Here is a 26,699-nt window from a genome sequence, read left to right on the forward strand (position 1 = left end):
GTAAACCATAACATAAAGATTTACATGATTTCCTTTCACTATGTTCATAAATTCACTCCGATCCACTATTTTCAAAGACAAAAATGAAGAAGCATCTCTCAATACAATGACGCATCTCTCTCATAATATAATATGTATTATCTTAAATGAACTATGGTTTATATGAAACTCCGTATGAAATTATAAAATTGCCCATGACAGCGTTGGTTGGATGAACAGTATATATTTGATGATCAAGCTCTATAGATTCTAATGGGCCTTTCACGTGAGATGTAGAACATATGTCAAAGATCTATACCCATAATATATATCTTTGATTTTATGTATTAGTTTATTTTACAAACTGTATGTACTAATCTATCCCAACGGAAATTGAGTTAGATTAAGCATTTAGTGCTTTGGGCTTAGCTATGAAGTTTCTAACTAGCCAATATAAAGATTACATAAATAGGGTGATCCTAACCATTCATCATAAAAGTTATGCGCAATGGCCCACAAAAAAATGGGCTTGATCAAGCCCTCTGATTAACCCTTCTATGAAAGTTTTGGCAATGGCACATTTCATCCTTGACCCATGTCTAGAGCTGCACATGAACCAAGTTAGCTTGGTTAGCTCGCTCAACTCGACTCGAAAAAGCTCAATTTAACTCAGTTCGAAATTGAGTTTGAGCAGATTTTTTGAGCTCGTAAAATTTCAAACTGAGTTTGAACTTGCCCAAGCTCAACTTGACTCGGATCAAACCCCAACTTGAATCGAACTCGGATTGAACTAGTTCGGTGACTCAGTTATTTTGATATTGATGTTGCACACTAAGTGTTTGATGAAATGACTCAACGAAGTGTCGGCGGGTGGCGAGAAAAGTATGGATATGAAACAAATACCCTTATATCTTGATGTTGATGTTGCCTACTGAATGTTTGATGAAATACTTGGAAATTGCTCCTTCTGTTTTACATACAGTGAGAAATTGAGGGTGCACTACATGTTTTTGTGAAAATGCCCCACGAGCAAACTCGGCTCGAACTGGCCCAAGCTGTTGACCAAACCAAGCCAAGCTGGCCAGTCAAGCTTGAGGACAGAGCTGAGCCGAGTTTGAGCTAAGGTAAGCTAGTGGCCGAGCCAAGTCAAGCTGGTCACAACTCAACTTGATTCAACTCGTGTACACCTCTACCCATGTCCTTGACAATGTAGATTCAAGGCACGCATATACAACAATCACGACGGTTGAAGACGTGAGCCCCACTGGGAATGGGTCATCAACTGAAAAATTGATGGCCACCTGATGGCTCACTTTAACAATCCACACAATGCACCAATCAAACACTAGATGGACATCTAGAGAAAAATGCTTTCCTTTTCATAAATCCAAACAGGCCTTGGCTAATATCAAAGTAACTTTTTAGAGGCGTGAAAAACTAACTATGGAGCCCTCATGATAAACTGTCCAAAATATTCTTCTAAGTATAATGATATAGACCACACCATTTTCGTAACCATGGATTACATGGTTTGAATTGTTATGTTAGCGATTCTTGACCATTGATGGCCAGTCGGATCACTGAAAAAAGTGATATTTTAAGAGAGATGGACAATAAAGGGTAGGACCCATGTGATGGATGTCTTGATCCATGATTATCATACCATATATGATCAATACCTTTGATGCAAATTGCTTGCGCAAGCCTTTCACAAGAGCTTCATGCAACGGAAAGCTAAGGAGGCCGTTATATGTGTGAGAAATTAATCTTGTCCATTCATTTTGCTAGATTATCTTAAGATATGGACCTAAAAATAGGGCAAATCCAAAACTCAAAGGGACACAGGACAGGAAAAAGTGGACAAGAAAATGCCTACAGTTGAAACCTCCATGGGTCCACCATGGTGTTTAAATATTAGCTTGATCCAAAACTTTTGTGGTTCACAAATGTTATAATTTTGCCAAACATAGGTATTATAATTTTTGAGAATCACAATCACCAACTCAAAAAATGATGTCCACGTGGCCTGCATCTTTCCATGGTATAAATAGGTTTCCTAAATGTGAAAAATGGGCCTTATGGTTTGGAAATCCGGACCATTGATCCCTTGAGTTTCGGTGTGAACCTTTCCCTTTGTGGTCCACATATAGATGGCTAAGAAGTGAAATCCAATAAGTGTCTACTTGAACAAACAAAAAAAAAGTCTTGATATTTCTTACCAACATCTTCCAAACATAGGATTTTATTTTTATAGATTGTCCATTCATAGTCATAGCCAACAGATCAACGGTCTACTTTACTGAACCATGGCCCAACTTAAGGCCAAAGGTCTGAGCCATGCCGAACCTGGCAGGGACCTAGCACAACAGGCCCAAAACTGGAGCCCGAAAAATTGATAAGGCCTGGCACCCAAATGGATAAAATTCTTATTTCCTACTTAAATATTTCTAATTTATCAATTGATCAAGTGGGCCACACATGTATAAACATGGACACTTATAAGAAGGAAATCAAATGCTAATCCTGTATATTGATGCAGTTTTTTGGTTAACCCTTTTTGGACCCTTAAGCATGTGCACAAGAGTACCTGTATAAAAAACAAAACAAAGAAGACCCTGGCTAGTGGAGAGGACCCTCCGATGCCAAAGTCAGGAATCTGGGTCTTGTAGAAGTGGTTTGAAAGTAGAGACAGTATGTGTGCATGTACCTTTTACCATTGGAGATCCCTCCTATTTATAGTTGAGGAGGAATAGTGATGTAGAGGGATCCTCCCGGTTTAATAGATGCGTGTTGTAGATGGAATAAGATTCATAGTGTATGGAGAGTCTCTTGAGATCCTCAGCGGAGATCTCGGGATCCCGAGCTTATCGCGGATTAGGTTCCACGATCTTTGGAGAAGACTTTGGGCTGCTCCCTTAGATAAGGTCGGACTGCAGACACGGATAAGGTCAGACGAGCTCCTCCCTGACTGCCCACCTGTCCTTTCAATTAGGAAGTACATCTTTACAGAAGGTCTTTGTAATGTCTAATTCATGTAGCCTTTAACTCCTTCATGAGTCCTAATAGCCTCTCAAGGTCGTTCCTCGGAGAATTCATCATGGATCATGCCTACCTCCAGGCTGACCTCGGTCGTGCTAACCTATGTTGTGCCAACTTTTCTCCTTAACCCGGTGGTAGGATTCCTTATCCTTTGTTGAGCATTGAGCTGTACCAAATCTTGACTTGATCTACCTATCTAGGTCGGTCTGTTCTTCCCCATATATATATATATATATATATATATATATATAAAACTAATTTTGAAGAACCCATAGAAATTACGGTACAAATCAGTTCATAACTGAAATACGTGAGTAAAACAAATCAACAATAATGTTTTCCTAAGTTAAAATAAAGAAATGAAAATGACAAAAATGCTTATATGAGTAAAACACTACCGAATCCACCGGATCAATGTCATAGGTTGCCTAATCAAGGGTGTGAAGTTGGGTCCAGCTAGCTGGACCAGTCCAGGTCAGGCCCATTCCAAAATCCCGTCTTGCATGGCAAACCCAAGTTCTGCTCATGGGCCAAGCAAAAATAGGTCCAAGCCTAATCGAAAGCAATACACGGCACGCCCATTGTTTAATGGCTGGCTGTGCCAACAATTCTAGGTTGATACTGAACAGGTTTCCTCGAGTCAGGGAATCCAAGCCATGGGCCATGGGGTAAAGGACTCGGCGACTCCAATCGGCTCATTCAATCCGGAGTCAAGTCTCATCTAGATAGGAGCAGATTAGACAGCGTTGCCAAGTCGGGGGTGACTTGTGGTATCGAACCAGATTGGGTGCTTCTAAGTTCCAGTAGGCTCGAACGAGCTTACTCTCGTTATTGAACTGGAATGTGCCTTAAACCCTAAACCCTAAACCCTAAACCCTAAACGGCTTGTGTTGATAGAGCGCTCAAACCCAGACCAACCACTCATGGGGCCTAAAATACTGGGTCCAGGCCATGATCATTAGCCTTTAGTATAAGCCCGATCAAACCCTAGACTGATCCAAGCCCACTGTTCTGGGACTGAATCTGAATACGTGTGGCTTATGGTTTGGGTTGGGCTTTGGACTCAGTCCTGTTCGGGCTAGATTCGGGCCTGACTCAGTCAGGGTTATTTTCGTAATTTCCTGACGCCTGTCTGTATATATCAGCTGCCTCCAAAACCCTAAAACTACCAAACTTCCTCCAAAACCCTAAAACAGCCGCGCCAAAGGTCAGCTCTCTTTCTCTCTCTCATGAATCTCAGCAATGTTTATGGATTGGTTGGTGGTTTTGCTTTTGTTTCCGGTATTTTACAATCTCAGCAATGCTTATGAAATACCATTCTATTCATTTGGACGATTTTGCAGAATTTGAATGGTTCATTTGAAGTGATTTTGAATCACGATTTGATTAATCTTGAATGTTTTGGAGGATTTGAAAGATGTGTTTTGATTCATTTGAAGTGATTTGTCGAATCGCGGTTTGATTCGTTTGATTCGTTTTGAATGGATTTGTAGAATTTGAATGATGGCTTGATTCGTTTCAAGTGATTTAGAATCATGATTCGAATCATTTTTAAATGGGTTTCTCTAGAATTTGAATGATGATTTGATTCATTTTGAATGGCTTTGTAGAATTCGAATGATGGGTTGATTCGTTTAAACTGATTTTGGATCATGATTCGGTCATTTTTAAATGGTTTTTGTAGAATTTGAATGATGGTTTGATTCATTTTGAATGGTTTTGTAGAATTGGATTTTCTAATTAATTATAGTCGATGGGGTACTAACTTCTATACCAAGGGCGTGTTTGGATGACTCCCAACAGTGGTTCCATTTCCTTTCCGCCTGCAGGACACAGATTGGGTACTGCTTCCGCCTGTACCCACTAGGGACGGGTGGTGACGTGGCAGGATTTGATTGGCCCACAGGTCACTGTCAGAGATGGGTTCCAGTCGAGTACAGACTCGACCGGGCAACTTCAAACATGCTTTGCGTGGGCCCATGTCTGACATGGCATGCAGTCCAATCAAATTCCGTCATGTCGCCTCCCGTTTCTATGGATATGGGTGCGGGCAGTACCCAATCCAAGTCCCCACCTGCACCTCTGACATGCCAGAAAAAAGCGCACTCTTGCTGTTTTTCACAGAAGTCATTTAGGGAAGGTGCTGATTTTGCACTTGTGCCATGGATCGAAGCTGTGCACATGAAGCACCATCACTTGAAAGGGCATTCATGGAAAAATTAGGCCTGTCAGATAAATAGGAGGACCATATTCGTGGACGCAATCTGAACCAGTGCCAGGAATTTCAACAGGCGCTGTCACCACCTATGATGCCTGTCCAAAGATTTGTTAAAATGTTTTTAGGTGTCATGCAGAGGATTGCTTGTGATTCGAAAGAAGCACTTTATTAAGATGATTCCAACCATATAGACCAATGGCTTTTTAAAATTGGTGGTTTTAACAAAAAGATAAACATTATCAGAATCATCTGTTTAGAGTTGTTTTTGCATCATGGCTTGCCCATAGCTATGTGGAATGAATTGACTAGTTATATCTATGATTTGACTCACATGTCATTTACAAGCTTAGGCAGTATGCTAGCATTCTTGGAACTTTTGACTAGGAAAGGACTATTATAATCTAAATCATTCTGGCCCATTCACTCATTACTAAAGAGTAGCAAACATGGCAAATAAGAATTATTGAGTGCAAGTCGGTGATCGAAAAGTGGAATATTTTTAATTTTAAGCAGCTGTCATCTTTTTTTTTTTTTCCTTCTTCTATTTATTGAACAAGCTACAAAATTGAGATAGGCTTTCAAAATTGACAGTCGAATTGTGTAAGAAGGGTTCGATGACATTACCTTCTTGGATCTCATCTAAAGACAAGGATGGTTTAGTTGCTAAATACGTACTCATGAGTCGACCATGTGAACCGTGAAAGTTTTTTTTATATCAACCGCAGCATATTTTCTAAAGTGGACAAATGGTCGCCTTTGGCTGCCTGTATGTTATAACCACCCTTGGCCTTCACAATTTTTGTTTTCTAGTTACCTGGGAAATATAATATTTATTCAATGGCAAAATAATATTACAAATGGCTTATCCGTTATGTATACCTACAACTGGTTATAGATGGTGATGATGATCATCCAAGTCTTATCCCAACTATTTGGGGTCAGCTACAAGAATCCTGTTATGTTACTCCACTTTATCACTGACCATATCCTCAGTTACACCATAAGTCCTCATGCCTTTTCTCACTACATCCATCTCCTTTTGGACCTTTCCCTCTCCCTTTCCCTTTTAGAGCCTTCAACTTCAATTGCTCACTCCTAACTATTGCATTTATTGGTCTCCATTGCACACGGCCAAACCATCTAAGTTTACTTTTCCTCATCTGTACTTGTCTTGCTACTTATCTATCTCAACATCCTCATCCTATGAATATGTTGTTCCTTGATTGCCCAATCACATAAAGCATGGCTTGTCTTATATTCGATGTAACATTAACTTCTACTAATGTCTAAAAATTTATAGGCATACCATCTGAATTTTTGACTTTCCTTTTAATCATTCTACATTACTAATTATGACTATGTGACTCACAGGTGAATTGAGTTTCTTGAGCAAGCAATGGCTCCTCTTGCTAAAGGTATTTCTCTTCGCATTGCCATTCATGCATGCGTTATCATTTCAATATGTTTGTACTTCCATTGGAAGTGCTTTTGAATTCCATGTTGTGGTATATTCATTACTTTGCGACCACGGGCTAAGAATATTAGTCTACATGATACGCTATGTAATAATTGTGGTGATACCCGGTTCCGTTGAACAAAAAAAAAAAAGAGGGGGAGGGGGTTCAAATTCCCACATCCATAATGGGGTATTTACAAATAACCATGTAAACACAATTTGGGTTTGCAAGCTATAGGGCGGTATGGAAGGCAACCTATAGGGTTTTTAAGGTGTGGAAGACAACATGCAGATTGAAGAATGAATTTAAAGAAGTGGTTTGTTTTGCTTGTGGTGGCGAGTGAAGGATGTTTTGGGATGATCCTTGGATTGTGGAGTAGTCTCTTCATGAGAATTCCCCATGGCTTGTGAGTCTTGCCACAGACCGGAATGTCACCATTTATCTTTTTATTTTTATTTTTATTCAAGTATCAGGTCTTTGTTGACGGCTACATATTGCCATTATTGGGAGCCGATGAAGAAGCTACAATGGAGGGAGACGGGAGAAAGAGGAAGGAGCGAGAGAGATAATGAGAGAGGGTATGGAGATGAGGGTCGCACTATGTGAACTGGGAAGTGCGGTTCAAACCATAACCCTCTCTCCTTTTTATAACACCTAATTGTGTGTACAATGTGTGCCATTATATGGGTTGGGCCCGTTACATTATCTCAAGTCATTTTTCTTTCAACACTTCCCAACAAGTTGGAGCATCCTAACGAGGTCCAGCTTGGAACAAATGCTAATATTAATCTAATAAAGGAATAAAATTTTGAACATCCCTCCTCAAACTCAAGGTGCTATGAAAAAAGGAACTTAGTTTGGAGACGCACATAAAACATTTATTCGAAATAATAAATATAAGATAAAACATTAGTCGTTATGAGAAGCTTGGGCTGCGACGAGAGGCAAGCAAGCAGGTGAGTAAGGAGGCGACTCGACGACGAATATCTTTATGCAAGTAAGCACAAATGAGTTTGAATCAATTATCGATCTCAACTAAGGTTGGGCTAATTGCCCAACAAAAACAAAAGTCCGGACCAACCATTCAACACAAATAATAGACCACTTGTCCAATATAAATAACAAGTTTGAGTAAACAAGTCAGAGTAAATAAGGTTGGGACAACTACCCAGTCCAAGGTGTTCCAAAAAGGTAACGGTGGCCGTAACGGCCACCATCGTTACCATTATAATACGGGTTGTAAACTTGTAATGGCCGTTGCGGCCCTTTTTTGTTTTTTGGAAAAACCGTTACAGGATCGTTATGGCCTTTTTTTTGGTAATGGCCATTTTGACCCCATAACGCGTAACGGTTATGACCGTTATCGTTACGTAACAGCCGTTACGGAACCGATTTTGAATACCTTGACCCAGTTTAGATGCGAGTCTGGGCCAATTGCTCGATATATAACTGAGTCAGGCCAACTGTCCAGTATAAACAGTAGTCACATCATACATGCTAAAAAATCAGTGCTTGATACGAAGAAGTTATTATATTGTCGAAGGAGGTGGTGGAGAAAAGGAAAGCCTGCATCACACAATCCCAATACATCTAGGCCAACAATAATAATAATGCTTTAAAACATAAGAATTGGGTTGAACCATGAAGCAACAAAAAATTGGGCAAATTAACAATTGGGCCCATGCAAACTTGATGAAGAACAGGACCGCGTAGAGATTTTGGTCGACAATGAACTACGCCATGTTGAACTGCAAGATAGGCCAAACAAAGAGCACAAAATCAAGCTAGCCAAACAGGCTCAATCGCATCAAAACTGGCCTACTAGCGACAACGAGGCAAATATGTGTTTTAATGGGCCAAGAACTACAAGTCAAACAATAAAATCAAGCGGCCCAACAAGAGATGAAGGCCATAGTTGGGCTAACAAATATTTAGGCCTAACACAAACAAATTCCAATAGATGAAGCCCACTCGTTCAACAAACCAACAATGAATGTGTCTAGGTAACAACAAATCTAGATCTCCAGTGAGCCAGTCCCGTGGTGGTTTTGGGCCCCAAAATTCTAGCTGGCCCACAATGAGTCTTGAATGGCCTAGACAAACAATCAAAATGGGCCAGCAATATCGTATGAACCAGTTCAGAAATTGAATAGATAGCCCACTTTTCAGTACAAATGATAAATGGCCCACGTAGAACAACAACAACATCAAGACTTGCACGTATTTAACCCACCACCCATGGGAGTTACACCACAACATGCAGGAACCGGCAATGTGGACCCTGCCACATGTGATGACCATCTTGAGTCCTGATGCAGTGAGACGATAAGAGCCTAGAAACAATGATGGTTTACTAATCTTTTAACGTTTTCTCAATGAAATGATCTAATTGTGACCGCCAATCAACCAAACCTGGGCAACACCACCAACGATTAGTAGATTAGAGGCCCATAGAATTCACAAATGATCCACAAACATGCCACAATGGTAACAAGATCTAGAGATGGACAACAACTTGGATCAACAACTCCAGCAGTGCAAAGTGATCAATCCATGTGAAACAGGCCATCGGCAAATGCAGAGAATGGGGTGGAAGCAAAGAAAGTGGGGCTTGATCAGAGATGGACGATGGAAATAGCAAGATGTTTCTAGCATTGGCTAAATACTACAGGTCTAATCAATATCCTATAACGATGTGGGCCCTAGCAGGAATAACAACATTAATGGGGGAAAACAACGTTACGACAAATCCGTAATGGTTGAATAGTCAAATATAAAATGCAGGAGATGGGATACGTGAATGAGATAGCCCAGTTTTGAATGGATGATCTGTTCCAACAAGGCGGGCCCATAATCTGATAAAACTGTGAGCGCAGGAGCAACAACGACTGAGGAGGTGGGTCAGCAACAAACCTCCACGTCAACAATGAATGGTAGATCAATGGTGATAATAGCATCTGCAACGTTTATTTGCAGAAGGCCACTCCAATAGTGAAAAGTTAGTGGGTCCGATTGCTGATTGGCCCAAATTTTGGCTGCTTCCTGGTTCAAGTTGGTTATCATGTTTTCAAACATTATTATCATTGCTTTCCTATATGTATTGAGACTGTGTGACACGAGCTTGCCTTTTTTTCTCCACAACCTTCTTCGACGATGTAGTAACTTATTTATATTAGACGCTCCTTTAGTAGCATGTGTGATGTGACTAGTGCTTATACAATGTAGTTGGCCCAGCTCACTTATGTACCGTGCAGTTGGCCCATACCCGTGTTTCGATTGGGTTGTTGTCCCAAACTTGTTTACTCTAAGTAATTGACTCCCACTTGTTTATATTGGACATTTGGCTCATTCCTATTTGTGTCAGATGGCTGGTTCAGACTTTTGGTTTTGTTGGGCAATAAGTCCAACCTTGTTTGAGTTGTATAGTTGTTTTAAACTCATTTATGTCAGATAGTTGATTTGGTTGCTTAAGTTGCAGAAGTGCCCACTTGCCTAAAGATAGTCGTCATCTTGTCGCATCACCACTCGCTCACCTCTCATCACAGCCTATGCTTCTCATCTCGACTATTGTGTTATATTTATTGGTTCTTTGAATAAATGTTTTAGGTGCCTCTCCAAAATCGAGTTCCTCTTTTTAGAGCACCTTGAGTTTGAGGGGAGATGTTGAATAATTTCTTTCGTAGTTAGATTATGTTAGCCATTGTTCTAAGTTGGCTTCCTCAGGATGCTTTAGCTTGAGGGAACTGTTGAAAGAAAAATGATTGGAAATAGTGTAATGGGCCTTGTAGGAAAAACATGTCTAATATGATGAAGCAACAATATATGTAGATTAAAGCAACATGCATAAATCATTGATAAACGAATCACAACAGTAGTTGTTGGATGACGACTTCCAATAATGATGCATCAACCACCATTGGGGGAGAATATATCTAAAAGATGGGCCAAGATCACACAAGTGAAGATGATGGACGATGGATTACAGCTCGACAAGATGAACAAATCTCTTCTTCTCCAGCAAGAATTGCATGTAGCAGATCGCAACAACTGGTTTGAAAAATAGTAACTTTGTTCAAAGATCCATGAGACGACCATGTTTGAGAGATAGATTTGTCAAATGGCCATGAAGGCAGCAACACTAACGGTCTAGATATGTAACGCTCTTGATAGAGGATGGGTTTTACTGGCAAATCCGAGATTGGATTTGGAATGTGATGGGTTTCCAGTTGCCAAAATGAATGACAAACTTCGCCGCAACAGTGAGAGTCTGAGTTGATGTCAGATCCAGCATCGGGATCGGCATGCTTTGATACCATGTTGAACAACTACATCTTGCCATTCTTAGGGGCCAATGAAGAAGCTACAATGGAGGAGAGAGATGGGAGAGAGGAAAGAAGGAGAGAGACAATTACACTGACCCCGTTTTGCACCTTGGATTTGGTGGTAAATGGGTGTATTTCAAATCCAAATATATTCTTTTTTGCGTTTGGCAGCCTTGGATTTGGGGGTTAATGGAATTATAGGTAATTCAAAATTACATTTTTGGTGTTTTGAAATCTCAACAAAATGTTGAGATTCTGGTGTAATCCAAAGGAAATGTCTATTTTGCCTCCTTTTTAAGGATATGAGAGTTGTTCATGTAACAAAGGTGTTTGTAGGCTATTAATCCACTGAACACATTGCACACTGATGATATCCAAAAACAATCCAATTATTGGCCGCAATACTAAAATTACATCAATAGTTTGATTTGAACTAACCAAACGTTGGACATCTAAATGGATTGTTAAAAAACATCGGTGAGTCACTTGTTTGTGATCCCTGCATTTGTGGCCCACCTGAGGCTCATAATTTCCTCTTTTTTGGCCAAAGTATATATTTTAATGGGCTTATTACAATAACTCTATAAAATATCTCTCTCACACACACACATACTAATTTGGGATATGAAATTTGATTTAGTTAATCAAATCCAAGTCTTGTGACTATACCGAAGAATTCCAATGCCCTCCAAATACAAGCTCCCAAATGGAAGATTTGGATTCTAGTGCATTTCAACCAAACACAAATGAAAATTCAGAATCACCTTGATTCCAATGTAATTGTGATTTGGATTCCAATGTATTCCAAATCCAAGCTACTGAACAGGCCCTTAGAGTGAAGAGATGGAGATGATGGTTGCAATACGTGAGATGAGGAGACCCTAACTCTCTCTCCTTTTTGTAAGACCTAAGCGTGTGTACAATGCATGTAGCCCTCTTGTGCTTTATTTTGTGGGCTGGGCCCATCACACTATCTCAAGTCATTTTTCTTTCAATAGTCTGTCTTGTAGAACGAATCTATCGACGAGGAAGTAGAAAAATTCATTGGGCTTTTATTGAGGATCCATTGTACTATACCGGCGATGGTGCTAAGGATTCCATAGTATAGGCCAAAGTAAGCTCGGTTGCTTCTCGGTTCATCCTTTCTACAAGTTGTCATTGAACTCATCAAGAGTAGGCTGTGGTGCTACGGCCTATGTTTGGTCCTACAGGGCACCTTCCAAGGTGTCGACTTTTGCTTGGCTTGCAGGAAGGAATGAAGTGCTCACTATAGATAATTTGTAGAAGAGAGTGATTTGGTGATTCTCAATTGTTGTTTCATGTGTGTGAGGGATGCAGAGTCGCTGAACAATTTGTTCATTCACTGTGTGGTTGCCCACGTGGATTGGGATAGCTTTTTGCAATATTCAACATTCATTAGATGATGTTGGGGTCTATTGACGCTCTCTTCCTAGCATGACATTGGGAGGGGGAGTTAGTGGTAGAAGAAGGGTGGTCTTGAGGTTAGTTTTGCTGGTGGTTTTGTGGGCCTTGTGGAGGAAGAGGAACAATCGGATCTCCTAGGACACCCGGGGGTTGACGATGAATGTTTTTAAGAGAGCAAAGTTTGATGCTTTAGAATGGATTAGTTGTAATTTTGCCTCTAACCATAGTGATTGGTTAGAATTGATAGGGTGGTGGTTGTAAATTGTCACCTTTGGTTCTTTTTTTATATATATATGATAAAAGTATTGTACCTTTCAGAAAAAAAGGGGTTTGCGCATGCCCATGTTATTAATCATTGGTTATGACAAATAGCTTTCATTAGTTGTCGCAGAGTCCCGTTAACAACTGTGGGCTTTTTCAGAATGCCGAAAATACCCCCACCCGACAACCCTCTTTTTTTATTTCCTAATGCCACTTGCAGCCTCCATTAATGTCACCCATGGCATTCATTCTGAAAAACCGCAAACAATGGGGTATTGCAAATTCCCTCTTCAATAATGGAGAATTTTCAAATAACCACATAAACAATTCAGGTTTGCAAATGCCCACACTCCCTATTATTTATCATTGGTTATTGCAAATAGCACCTCCAATAGTTTTGGCTAAGTCCCATTAATGATTGTGGGCCTTTTCCAGGATGACAAAAATTAAGATTTCAATAATGGTAGTGGTGGTTGGAATGGCCATTGTAATTACCGTTATGATATAGGCCGTAGCGACCATTATGGCCCCCGTAACTGCTGTTATGACTGTTAAAAAAAAACTGTATTGGCCCCATAACGGCCGTTATGACCCCTGTTAATGAATATGATATGGGGCCACATAGGCCCACTTAGATGGATTGTTTCTTCATATATCTGATAAGTATAAGAGATATATTTATCAGATGAATACATCTCTCGTATAGCATCCCATACTGAGCCGTATAGAAAAATACAACATTGCACTTATGAAGAGTTCCATACTATTCCATAACCATGTCATAATATGAGCATTTTCCTGGATCCATTAGTCATGATTCATAAGTACTGGATTCTTCTTCGGGTTTCTCTGTGTCAAATATTTCAACTTTTCCTTGGCTGTGAGAAAAACTTGGATTGACTTAGACCACTGTAAATAAATTGCTCCATTTAACTTAGTAGAGTTTATTTGGACCCCTAAAAAATCAGATGGGTTTATAAATTCAGATTTTGGGTAACTTTTTATCTACATAACGAATACAAGAAAAGTACATCACAAGCACAAATGCGGGCTGCCTGGCACAATCAATGAGCACCGCACTTGAACACTTCACATGGTGCACACATCACCTTAGACAGAAGAATTAGCTCTCCTATCCATTACTTCCAACCGGTCATGAAGAAATATAGTTACTAACATAGCATCTAACATGGGCAAACAGCCCACACGTTTGCAACGATCACACGTGAGGTAATATCATTCAAGAAGCCGATGTCTGTCTTCATTCCCCCATGCACAAAAATGAACCATTACAAAGGCCTAGCATATAAAAGAAACAGAAAAGAAACCTAGGTTTCTTAAGGAATTTTCAGCACAAGCAAGATAAAGGACACCAAGGGATAAAAGGAAAGAAGAAATAAGAAGAATAGGAGAAAAAGGATAAGAAATGACGAATTTCCAAGACGATGCAAAATAGTGGAAAGAGTGATAGAATATAGAAGAAAGAGAAGATAAGAGAAGGGAGTGGGATGAAGTTATGGTTCACCACCCACTCTTTCATATTAGTAAAAGAGGAAGGTTGACGCGTGGTGGCAGCCAATCATAGAGCGCATGGCAATGGTCCTCTTGAAACCATAAGTATCTTATCTTGGTTTATACTTGATTAGCAGATAAGTATGTTTGGTAAACAACACACTTATCATTAAAAAAAAAGTAGAAAATCATATTTGGTTTCCAACATCATAAGTAATTATCCCGAAATTCTGTTTAGTCCCCCTCACATCCACCGTCCATCATGTGGGGCCAACCTTTGATGCAGATTGTTCATTGTGTGGGCCCCACCTTTGATGTGGACCATCCATCATGCAGGGCCCACCTTATTTGTGGGCCATTCATCATTAGGGGCCAACCTTTCATGTGCACAGTTCATTAGGTAGGGCCCACCTTTGATATTAGTCATCCATCATGTGGGGCCCATCTTCAATATCCACTGCCCATATGTGGAGCCCACCTTTGATGTGGATCGTCCATCATGTGGGCCCACCTCCAATGTGGGCCGTCCATCATGCATGCCCCACCTTGGATATGGGCCACTTATCATTAGGCCGGCCTGTGATGTGGGCTGTTCATCATTTGGGGCCCACCTTGATGTGGATCATCCATGATGTGGGGGCCCACCATTATTACCTGCCCATCATTTGGAGCTCACCTTTGATGTGGGTTGCCCATCATGTGGGTCCCACCTTCAATGTGGGCTGCCCATCATGTGGGGCTTGCTATAGATGTGGGCCATTCATCATTAGGGGTGGACCTTTGATGTGGATTGTCATCATGTGGGGCCAACTCGGTATGGCCCATCATCATGTGGGGCCCACTAGACCATCTACCCATTCAATGGATGATTTTCCAATCTCATGAAATTAGAAGGGGTTCATGGCCACAGAGAGCAGATTCCCTTAAATAATTTCCCAAGTTTGTTGTGTCACTAATGAAAATAAAGGAAATAAGTTACTTTTGAAAGTTTAAAAGCAATCAAAAAATAACATATAAAAATAATTTACTTTTTCTAAACAGTTACTTATTTAAGTTTAAGAACCAAACTATTTAAGTTTAATAACCAAACTAACTTATTTTAAAGAAGCAACTTGTTAACTTACGTTAAGTTAAAAAAGCTACTTATTTGGTGGTATCCAAATGGGCCCTTAATGATGTCTGCTTTTGTTTTCAATTGTGTGCTGATACCCCACTTTTAAAAGATTATAAATCTGTGGTGTGGGTGTGGGGTGTGAGTGCCTTTGTATAAAAAAAAAAGATTATAAATCTGAAAAAAAACATGAAAACTCTGTACAGCTGGTGCTGCAAAGAAGGCTGATCCCAAGGCGCAGGCCTTGAAGGCTGCCAAGGCAGTGAAATCGGGTGGATCAACCTTAAAGAAGAAGACCAAGAAGATCCGAACATCCGTCACATTTCATCGTCCAAAGACCCTGAAGAAAGAAAGAAACCCCAAGTACCCTCGTATCAGTGCGCCCCCGAGGAATAAGCTAGACCACTATCAGATTCTCAAATATCCCCTCACGACCGAGTCTGCCATGAAGAAGATTGAAGACAACAACACTCTGGTTTTCATTGTTGACCTCCGTGCAGACAAGAAGAAGATCAAGGCCGCAGTCAAGAAGATGTACGACATTCAGACCAAGAAAGTGAATACTCTGATCAGGTGAATCTCTAAGTTGCTTTTTAAATATGTTTTATTTCCTCCCCTCTGCACTGTTGTGTTTGAGATGGAAACATCTTCTTAGAGTGCACAGACCAATCGAAATATCTCAGTGGTCTTTCTTATTATAGGGTGATTTGATATTTTGGAGAGGATTTTCATTTCTCGTTAGAGGAATGCAACTGGCACATGGCCAAAGTAACTGGACTTTCCACAGAGATGTGGCAGAAATGTATGACATCTGGACCTCTCATCTCGCTCATTCCTCCATAGATGGGTCATGGCCAAAAATCACATGATTCGGATAACCACAACTGTTAGATTTGAGAAAATGGACGTTTGAGAGAAAAACTGACCAATGAAGCAGTTAGGGTTTTGTCTGATTAACCTGTGTTTTGGGGATATGGCTATTTGGTGGTGGGACCTGCAGAATGACCACTAGTGCTGTCAATGGGGTTCAGGTCAGGTCCTAGTGTTCCTGGACCCTTTTAATAGGACCCAGGTCTTGCTGGGTTTCCCTTTGGGTCCGAGTCTTGTTTTCTAGGACCTGAACTTGGATCTGATTGGTGGTGCTCACATCAAACAGGGACTTTCACATGGTCAGCCCACTTGAATGGATGGCTTAGATGACAGACCATGTGATAGTTTGACACGTGTGGTGATATTGATTGGCAAACCTCATTCTGTGTCTATAATAATTAATATGTAAATATACTATAAAATTAACTACACCCGACTATGCTTAAAATAATAATAATAATAATAACTAGACCCGACCCATATCCAACCCAAACTACTTTTAATCGGGTCCAAGATGGACCCGGACCCAACTAAACCCAGTTTTTCGGCATGCCCAAACCTGATCCAGTTACTGAATGGGTGTAAGAAATTTGACCCCAACCCATTGACAAATCCATCTGATCCCTGCAGTTCCTGGTACTGCTGACGGCCCTAACAAGCGCTGTGTCATGTACAGGTCAGCATTGTGGAAAAAACCTGAGTTTCGTGTGACTCAGTCCATGCACAAATGGTAGTTAGTATGCCTTTATATCAGAGTTTAGGAAATAAATACATAGATTCATGATACCCTTGATTGGTCCTGTACTTCTCTTTGCTTACCACAGGACAGCATAGATAGCCACAAGGAATGGCACATGTTTTTTCTTTTTTTCTCACTGGTAAATGGATGCCACTGTCTGCCCTAACAGCCATGTCACTGTGTTTATTTGATTTGCAGGCCTGATGGAACCAAGAAGGCATATGTGAGGTTGACGCCAGACTACGATGCCTTGGATGTAGCAAACAAGATCGGCATCATCTAATTCTGAGATCTCGAGTCATCTTTCTTGGTTTAGAGGTCTTGTTTTTTATTTTTGGTAATTTGGTTTTTTAAGTAGTCTTATGCAGTTTTGGTTGGAACCTTCGGAGAGAGAGATTGGTTTACTTATTGAAGAAAATGTTGTTTTTTCTTTTGCCAGATTTGATGATCTTTCCAATCAGTTTTTTTTTTTTTTTTTTTTTAATTAGCATTGTGGCCCAGCTATTGAAGTTACATTGAACATTAAGATGCAGTGGGTCATTTTACTCCCTGTTCTTATTTTCCTGTACTTCAATGCTCCGATACTTCCAGCTTGCTGTTTGGATGTACGTGTACGGGAAGATTTTTATTGATCAGGCGAGCTTAGCAAAATCCACGGAGTGTTTGGGCTGGATGGAAACCATACAGTTCTTCTCTCGATTGATTTTTATGAGAGTGCATACCATCTGCTGTCGACAAAGGAAACAACCACTCGAATGTGCTCCAAGGTGAGAAATCACTGTAGTAGGATCACCCAGTTGAGAAATCACAGAAACCGGTCAGCTCAGTTGGAATAATGAGACGTCTGCGTGGTGATGAGTAGGATTTGAAGGAAAAGTTGGATACCTGCCGCCCAAGTAGGGCCAGGAATCGACAGCCGGAAAGGCGCTGAACATTACTTTTTAAAGGCCTCTTATCATTGTTGGTCCTAGGATTACCACACGTAACAGATTATGGGACCTTTCAAGCGATGGGTTGTGGACTGGTTTGCCCTGGAAATAGCCTTCCAAATGGCTGTTGCCATAAAGCTGGACCACCTGGTCCATTAGGTGATCCGCTATTCTACATAAGCCCACAAGCAGGTATTCCAGATCCAACCGTCCAGCTATGTGGGCCTAGTGGGTAATCCGCCTGGCCTACCGGTTCAAGAGAAAACATACAATGCTGTTCTGTTCTTCATTGGGATTGGGACTGCTGGGGCCATCTTTCAGTGACTCAGACCACAGGCCCTGTGAGGCCCGCCATAGATGGGTGATTGCATGTAATGCTCCACTATCAGAAAAACCCACACATGTACTTGACTAACATATGGACAGCTGAAAAGATATTGTGAACCGTTCAGATGCAATGTGAAAAGGTCTAAATCAGATTATTGGGACCAATGTGATGAAGGATGCCTTTTGGCCATCCCCATTCAGTTGGGCCCCCCAGATAAGAAACTTAGATTGCCGTGCCCCGTATGGCGAAAAAAAATAAATCAGAATTTTTTATTAGGAACTCAAAAATGCTTATCTACAGATTGCCACACTTAGACAAAACACTTGAAGCAATGGAATGATGCAGCTTGGTCCCACCAAACAGGTCAAAAAAATAATTCAGCACAAAGGCATTATGATGATCTGAAGGCTGCATTGCCTGTCTGCCCCACATGATAAAAACCTCAGGCATTGAAAACTTCGAAAATTTCAAAGGAATCAACAATAGTGTGCAACCTGTCTTTCATCTTCTCCCACCTCCTTTCATTAGCTCCAGTCGTCAGCGTGTAAAACTTACCTGATGGATGCCAAAATCACAGTCAGGAAACATAAAAACAGAGATTGAACAAAACAATTACTTCCCATATGTCCTGAGCTGCCACATGTGTCGACCATCAAAGCTGTCCGTTGGGTGGGTACCGAAAAATCAGGCCGGTCCCCTCATCAGATAGCCCGGTGTAACAACAAAAAGACAGCCAAAAGAAGTTTTTCTTTTTAACATCCACTGACTGCATACAATGTGGCCTGAAACGAGCCTGATTTTCGGTAAGGATGATCGGTGGGCCCACTTGATGGATGCTCAGATATTCCATACAAGTGCTAGCATGTATTACATGCGTATGGAATTAGCAAAACGTTTTTTTACGAGTGCATGTAACAAGCATTTTCCCGAAAGAAACAGAAGTGCACAAGGGCAGAAAGAACAAAGAATTAACATTTGGCTGTATATATGATAAAATTCATTTTCATTCATTTTTGCGTCTGAATATGGTGTGTGTGGCCTCCCCAACAAACTCTTGATACGAAATCAACCTCCCGCCATAGAGAAGAGATCGCATCAAGCCTGGGTCTAGTCCGTGGGCAATTTCATGCTCAAAATTCGATGAACGCTGAAAAAGAATGCAGGTGGGTGGGCCGGTCTAGGGAGGAGTCAGGAAAGAAGACTGGTTAGGCCACCCAAGCAGGGACGGGACGGTAAGTAGAAACAAAACCTGGCCTGGCCCCTACCAACCCCCTTTAGGCACTGGCTTCCTCGCCCAATGAGAATGAGGAGTCAAAGGCGAATATCTCTCTGCCCGAATCAATGATGGAATCAGGCCACTGGTCTTGATCGGTCATTCCTACTTCATCTCCAATCCAACTGCCACGCTCGAACAATCAATTCAATACTACGAGATAAGGGACTGGCTTGCGGAGTTGTCTCTATCCATTAAGCGAGAGGACTGGGACTCTTTCCCTTGCCGACTCATCCCCGACAAATGTGGCACAGATTTGCTAAAGAGTTAGCACAGATCAATAGATAAGTAATAAGATTCATACCGTTTCCAATGGTAATGGCACCAAGAGCATGACGTGTGTAGTTTGGAGCCTGAGCTATAAACTCAAATGTGTAATATGTTTTTCCGTCAGCCTCATGCTGCATCGCAACAATGTCATCTGATCAATGAGGTAGAGCTATTACTTGGGCAATTTTTTATTTTTTTTAAAACAAAAAAAAAAAAGAAAAAAAAAAGAAAAAAAAGAAAAAGAAAAAAAAGAGAGAAGATGCTCTTGTAAGGTAAATAGATAAATCTGATCAAGATAATCGGGGTGTAACAGATGGAACGAATTTTCACAATGAGTTCATAAGAGAAGGCAATAATAAAAGGAAAAATCAATATCAACACCCGCTTGACTACCAAAGTACTTTGTTTCTTATCTACTTCATGTTAAGGCAATAATATGACTTTGTACTATTCATAGTTTGAAAGCCCGAAAACTCGACTTGACTCGATGTTCAGCTGGGTTGGGTTGACTCGAAGACTCCCTAACTACATATTTAATAATTATAAATTTTAAAAATTAGGGATACGAGTATATATTTAACATTGTTAAGATAAGTACAAGAAATATAAAATACAAACATTGTCATCAGACCACTTCATAATGTGCTGATCAAGTTCATCTTTCTTGTAGAGAGAGGATGTGGGTTTGATTCCCTCCCTCCCTATTTACATTTTTATTAATTCATACTGTGAATCACCTAGTGACTTGTTTTGAGTCACCGTGTGCTCGAAATCTACTGAGTCGACCCAGTGAGTTTTAACTATGTTACTATTGTATTACCAAAATCAAAAGGTGTTATTGAAGATTTTGAACAAATCCCAACATTAGCAACTACCTATTATCCAACAAAAATCTAAGATTCCTAATAATAAACCAAGATTCCCTACACGATTAGTTACAAAAGCTTTTAGACAAGCATTTGATGCAATTGGTCCTGTGACCCAAAAACCTATTAAAAGATACGAACACATTCCCACCAGTTCCCCAAATTAAAATAAATAAATAAATAAATAAAAGAATTTGTATCAAGAGAAATGCTCCAATGCTCTAAGAGCACTGTAAGTTATAGTGCTACTAGTTGCATTGGTATACATGGATAGTCCAATTGATCAATACAAAATGTCCATTAAGTTCAGAACACATTTCATGGCCTCCCATTCAAAAAATACATTGATCGGATTATCTAATCCATCCTTGATTTGGCCTTATTTTCTATAGCCATCCTTTTTCCAAGTCATGGATGGGGATGGTTACAGTTGTCTAACAAAAGCTATTATAAGAACATAAGCAATCCATCATGATCCCTAATAAAAAGATGGATCGAAATGTTGATTGGACCTATTTTTGTGTAAATAATCTTGACCGTCCTTGTTTAAGGCCATTGATAAAATGGCTAATTTCTCACATCAGCGTGACGCTTTCATGCTTTCATGGTAGAACTGAAATGCATGTTGGACGTAATTAACAGTCTAGAACAATGGATTGGACTGTCCAAGTGTTCACAGTGTAAATAGAGCACTGTAACTTATAGTACTTTGAGACCACTGGAGCATATCTTGTATCAAATTGGAACTGGTAACTAATCTCAACACAGAAGTATTGAAGAAACCTCATATGAGCTAAAAATTCTCAAAAATCATTGATGATGAGATAAATAAGAACCACTTTTCTGACAAGGAGTGTTATCCATCACCATAAGTCTGAATAGGGGTTCCCTAAGATAGTAGGGGGGAAAAAAGAATAATAATTAAAAAAAAAAAAAAAAAAACTAACACCAAGTGATACAAAGGGTGTACAAGAAGCCTGACCTCTGCTGCCTCAACTAGCTTTGTTTTCTGTGTAGGTGGAGCCAAAACCTTCTTGATTAAAACCTCAGCGACCTGAGATCATTGAATAATATCTCTATCAGGTGTGCAAGTGTACAGAATCCAATGACTCGGAAAGGACAAACATCGAAAAGAAAATGCCACCCCTTGCATTTCATACAAGAATATCATGCAATAACAAAGAAAATACGGGCAAACCTCTTGCGGGGAGCCAAGTTCTCGAATGCTCTGTTTACTGGTTTCGACCAGGTTGACACTCACATTTTCTAATGGCTCAATCACATCTTTGAATACCTTATCTTGTCCTTCAATAACAACTTCCTGATGTAGAAAAAAAATGGACTCGGTAAGAGATTTTTACCAATTCCTTCATGAACTAAAGGGGTATTATATGATCCTCCAGTCATAGCTTGTACAAGTGGGGCCCACTGGTTGATTTATAGTGGCATGAAGCATGAAGCAAAGTAGCAAAATATTCAGGTGCAGGTGGAGATGGGCGTCTATTTCAAAACATTATCGAGTATAAATGGCTAGGAAGCGGGAGTGGAAAGTCCGAAGTGTGATTCAAATTGATAGTGGCACCTAGTTAGAAGGATCCCACAGATTTGGTGATCTGGATCATTTATCTCATGGTCCCCACAGTGGATGGACCATACCTAAAAAATCCCCAATGGGCAAATCCTAACCATTCCATTGGACTGCATAACAGTTGTGGAAATGCACAAAGTCTACATTCAACTGAAAGAAAGCCAAAGACAGTCTGGGAGAATTTTGGGTCATGATCCCTCCCCAATGAGGTCCATCAATGAATGTTCTGGATCATTTAATCATGAGCCCTACTTGTACAAATTGAAAACCAGATGATAATATTCAGATCCTTGGATTGGGGATCATATAACATGTCTTCAAATAAGGCTGATGAAATGCTAGTAAGGCCAAACCTGCCACCCAAATGGGTAAAGGAATGAATATCCATCCTTCTTGTCCAAGACTGCTTGAAATCCCTTCTTAGCTTCTGCAGCAACTGAGCCATATCAAGGGTGTTCTCTTAGAACATCCATCATTATTCAAGGAACCACGCACTGCACAATCAGCAGGTGCGCTTTCAACGCTACTTTAGCAGTGATAAGGATAACATAAGGCAAAATCTGCTGCTTTTTGAGGAATTAGAAGAGAGGAGAGGCTCAATGAAGATAAGAACTAGAACACTCACATGATGTGGAAGTCACATTAAGCAAAGAAATGCAAGTTGCAAACGTCCCCACCGCAAGTGCTTGGCGCCTCCCACATCTATCTGCAAAGCCAATGGATCTAGCAAATAAATTTCTTTGACCTAATCTCATTCAATTTCTCAATTCTATATTATGATGGATGAAACAATCTAGCAAATAAACTTGCTAGCCCTCATGGTTGGTGAACCACACCTGTGTGCGCAAATGAATCTCCATGAGTTTTGCAAATGCACTAGGAAAACTTGCATGAAAAAGGCTAGAATGTGAAAAAAGAAATAGAGTCTAAATAGGACTAGGTTTCTATGATGGTAAAGGGGGACCAACACCTATAAATATGAGATTCCGCACACAAACACACACACACAGAGAGAGAGAGAGAGAGAGAGAGAGAGAGAGAGAGAGAGAGAGAGATTTGGGAAGAGTGTCCATCATCAATCCCAAGCACGTAGATGTGTGTCATGCACCACCGGTTTGTCATGGCTCAAGAGGTCTGAACCTCCATCCCAATTGTGGTTTTCAGTTTGATAATGCTATGTATGTGTGCGTTTTGCGATCCTAGTTTTGGGAATCATAAGCATTCATTGGCTTCCATTAATTAGCAGACATCTTCACTATATATATTGAGAATTGCCAAATACAAAAACCTGCTCATTAAATCATTCAAGACAATTGAACCATGTAAGATAAAAAGACATGGGAAACATTTTTAAGCAATAGAAAGGGCATCTAAGCAATTTAAGATGAAGCCGCATCATGGTCCTCTCTCTACCAAAAAAGATCTATTATTACTTCCACTTCTTATCCCCTAATACAACTTGCAAACCACTTCCACTCTCTCCAAGTGCATTGCATGTGCCACTTTCATTACTTCTAGAAAGGGCAAAAGATGAAAAAATCCAATATGATACATTGATCCGATAGACAGACTACTAAGCTAGAGAATGGCCAATGGAGATGGCTTTTCGGGAACATGACTAACATCATTCTAGGATGCTATTTACTATAAAAGCCCGCTTCTGATGGGCCCCGCACTCTTTCCAGATGCCCACACAATAGCATTTCTAGAATCTATTTCAACAAGGGACAGATGAATTTTTTTTGAGAGAAGTAACAATCCCATCTATGATGCTATAACTAGAACTATAAATAACAGTTTCGGAGTGTGGCTTGTTCCAAAACTTAAACCGGTACAACTCACCCCATAATGCAGAGGCATTTTCACACCGGGCTTGAGTGGGGTGGCCTATGGGATGCGGGGGCACACTTGGGGTGGGCAGCCCACGGAACCCATGTGATTTAGGGCCTGTGGGAGGCGGAACTCATGTGACGTGTGAGGTGGAACCCATGTGATTTAGGGGACAAAACCCATGTATGTGGGGCCTGGGCTTTGAGATAAAGGGATTAATTTGCCACGCTCTATCAGTTCGAGCTTTTAGAGCAATGGTTAATTGTCTTGCATCACCCCAACTTGTTCCTTTTGGTTGTGTCGATCCCTATTTCAGTCTAATGACTTGTCCTGACCGAAACTGATACGACTTGGTTTGTATGACATTTTAAAAAATGGGTATAAAATGGTGAATGGCATGCTGCAAATTACACTTTGATGTGTTTGGGTCCCACTAATAACGCATTTTAACACATTTTTCTCCAACAAGCTTTGAGAATGATGTAAATGCCTTCTTCTGGTATGGACTCAAATGCAAGATCTCAATGTTGAAAGCACTCAGTCTTGCTCTTAAGCAGGGACTGGAACCTGTGACAGCACCTATTGAGAGCATACCAGCGACTGGGATGAACCTAAGATTGTGGCCGAACCAGGTATCCAATTGGCTTGAAATTTTCATTGGGGTGTGTCTTTTGTAATGTGGGTTTGATGAATGGTTTGGATTTTCAAACACATGGCACATTTGAGCACATGAGTGAGAGGTGGTCATCCATAGTAGGTCCACTAGGTGTACGGTCTGGATCCACTGTTTACCATATGGACCATGTAAGTGGGGGCTCTAAAATATTATGATAGAGGTAGGCTCTATTATATCATTTCCCATGATACAATGCTTTGTACAAAAGGTTGTACAGTAGCATTTGGGTTTTCAGTTTGTACAAGTGGGGCCCATGTGATCCAAACTGTTGACGTGATAAATCTTGCTTTAGATGGATCATACACTTAAAATAACTCAAATTTGAATATCCTAGTGGTGTAATATTCAGCGATTATGATGATCATGATGATGACGGTGACGATGATGGTTCTAGTTTAATGTGAACCATTGCTGTGTTTTCAACCGTCTATTTTTCGCCCGCCTATTGAAAGATTAAAATTCGTCCAATATGGAGGATTTTTGGTGCTTAGCCATCTAGAGTGGCGCCCAAAAATCAAGCGTTTGGATCACTGAATTATGGACCCACTTATACAAAAATCAAGTAATGTAGTACCTTAAATAAAAATGGTCTACGCCACAGTACCTGTTCACCATGTTTCCCAAATGGTGGTGGCCGTCCACTAAAAATGTGGCATGCGGTACGTCCATCCAGACCACACAAATCATGGGTATCATCTTGGATGACGCACATTCCCAAAGGAACTCTATACGGACAATCCGCACCATCCAACGGTTTAAAAAGAAAATAATCAGAACGGTCTGTATCAACCGCCTAAAATAGTCCAATAACAGCAAATTCTCGGGCAATGCTCAATCCACAGTAGAACCCACGAACCAACGGTCTGGATTAACGTATGCATGCCTATCACATTGTTAAAAGCGACCCACCACAATTTAATAAAATGGTGGAAAACTCACACCCTACAAGAAAAGAAGCAGAGTTGGAACCTGGATGAGGAGATGCAGACGCTGCGGCTTTAACGAGGAAACGAATGCTTCTTCTAAAACAAGGGAAGAAAACTGGAGTCTGGATTCCCACCTGCGATAAATTGAAACTGAAATTGAAAATAAACGAGAAATTCAATTGCTGGAGAAAATGAAGAGAAATTAGAACCTGAGAAAAAGGATTCAAGAAAAATGTCCGGTGGATTGCCGATGTTGGATTTCTCAAAGACGCCATTTTTTATTATTAATTATTAGGAGAAAGGAGGAGAATAGATAGATGTGTCTGTGTGGTGAGGACGACACCTTATCTCTCCACTGTCCGTTTATTTTCTCTGGGTCAAAATGACGGAAATGCCCTTCTTCTTCTGAACGGTTGGGATCGTCGCTGGTGATTTTTGGGTTGGCAATGGGCTGGGCCTGGCCCATAACCTGGCCGTTGGGTTCCTACCAGGGGAAGCTAGGTGGGGCCTACTGTCATGTTTGTAAAAAGTCCATTCCATCCATCTATTTTGCCAGATCTCGTTTGGCATCATGGATTTGGGGGATTTGAGGGGATTTCGGGAAAGTAAATGGGGTATCAAATCTACGGTGAAAGTTTGGATTACATATAAAATCCTGCCGAGAGTTGCATATGTAACATGTGTGTTACTATACTATTAATCTATTGGACACATGGCTCATGAATGATATCCCAAGATAATTAGATTATCAATTGCATCACTATAATTACTTTAATATGATGATTAGTGCCGTCCAAACATTGTCAATGTAAATCAACGGTTAAAAATCATTGGTTACTCACTCGGATGTGATCTTGTGCTTGTGGCCCATTGAGACTTGGAATTTCATTATTTTCAGGCAAAGTATATATTTCAACGGGCTTATTACAACCATTGTGTCAAACATTACATACCTTTACTAAATAGAGATATTAAAATTGATCTAGTAATTAAATTCAAACCCTCATAAATATACCATGCATAGCTACTTTTGGATTAAAGTTGATTTTGAATACAAGTGTCAAACACATAAGAGGATTT

The 26,699-nt window shown here is 40.4% G+C and overlaps 2 protein-coding genes across 3 annotated transcripts; one reads left to right on the forward strand and one right to left on the reverse strand.

Moving 5' to 3' along the window:
- The first annotated feature begins 4,111 nt into the window (after nt 1-4,111).
- On the forward strand, nt 4,112-17,407 carry LOC131253011 (large ribosomal subunit protein uL23-like). Its single transcript, XM_058253832.1, has 4 exons — nt 4,112-4,225; nt 6,608-6,651; nt 15,531-15,897; nt 17,132-17,407. The coding sequence occupies exons 2-4, from the start codon at nt 6,633-6,635 to the stop codon at nt 17,214-17,216; spliced, it is 471 nt and encodes a 156-aa protein (XP_058109815.1). The 5' UTR covers nt 4,112-4,225; nt 6,608-6,632; the 3' UTR covers nt 17,217-17,407.
- A 1,036-nt stretch (nt 17,408-18,443) lies between these two features.
- On the reverse strand, nt 18,444-25,973 carry LOC131253010 (psbP-like protein 1, chloroplastic). 2 transcript variants are annotated; one of them, XM_058253831.1, is made up of 8 exons: nt 25,829-25,973; nt 25,663-25,741; nt 22,813-22,893; nt 22,541-22,623; nt 21,798-21,920; nt 21,582-21,653; nt 19,768-19,864; nt 18,444-18,745 (listed from the first exon to the last, which is right to left on the reverse strand). In XM_058253831.1, the coding sequence occupies exons 1-8, from the start codon at nt 25,892-25,894 to the stop codon at nt 18,633-18,635; spliced, it is 714 nt and encodes a 237-aa protein (XP_058109814.1). In that variant the 5' UTR covers nt 25,895-25,973; the 3' UTR covers nt 18,444-18,632. The 2 variants fall into 2 exon arrangements, with proteins under 2 accessions (XP_058109814.1, XP_058109813.1); XM_058253830.1 differs by having other exon boundaries at nt 25,663-25,753; nt 25,829-25,967.
- Nucleotides 25,974-26,699: the final 726 nt, after the last annotated feature.

The sequence above is a fragment of the Magnolia sinica genome, chromosome 8, assembly GCF_029962835.1.
Source record: "Magnolia sinica isolate HGM2019 chromosome 8, MsV1, whole genome shotgun sequence".
NCBI lineage: Eukaryota > Viridiplantae > Streptophyta > Magnoliopsida > Magnoliales > Magnoliaceae > Magnolia > Magnolia sinica.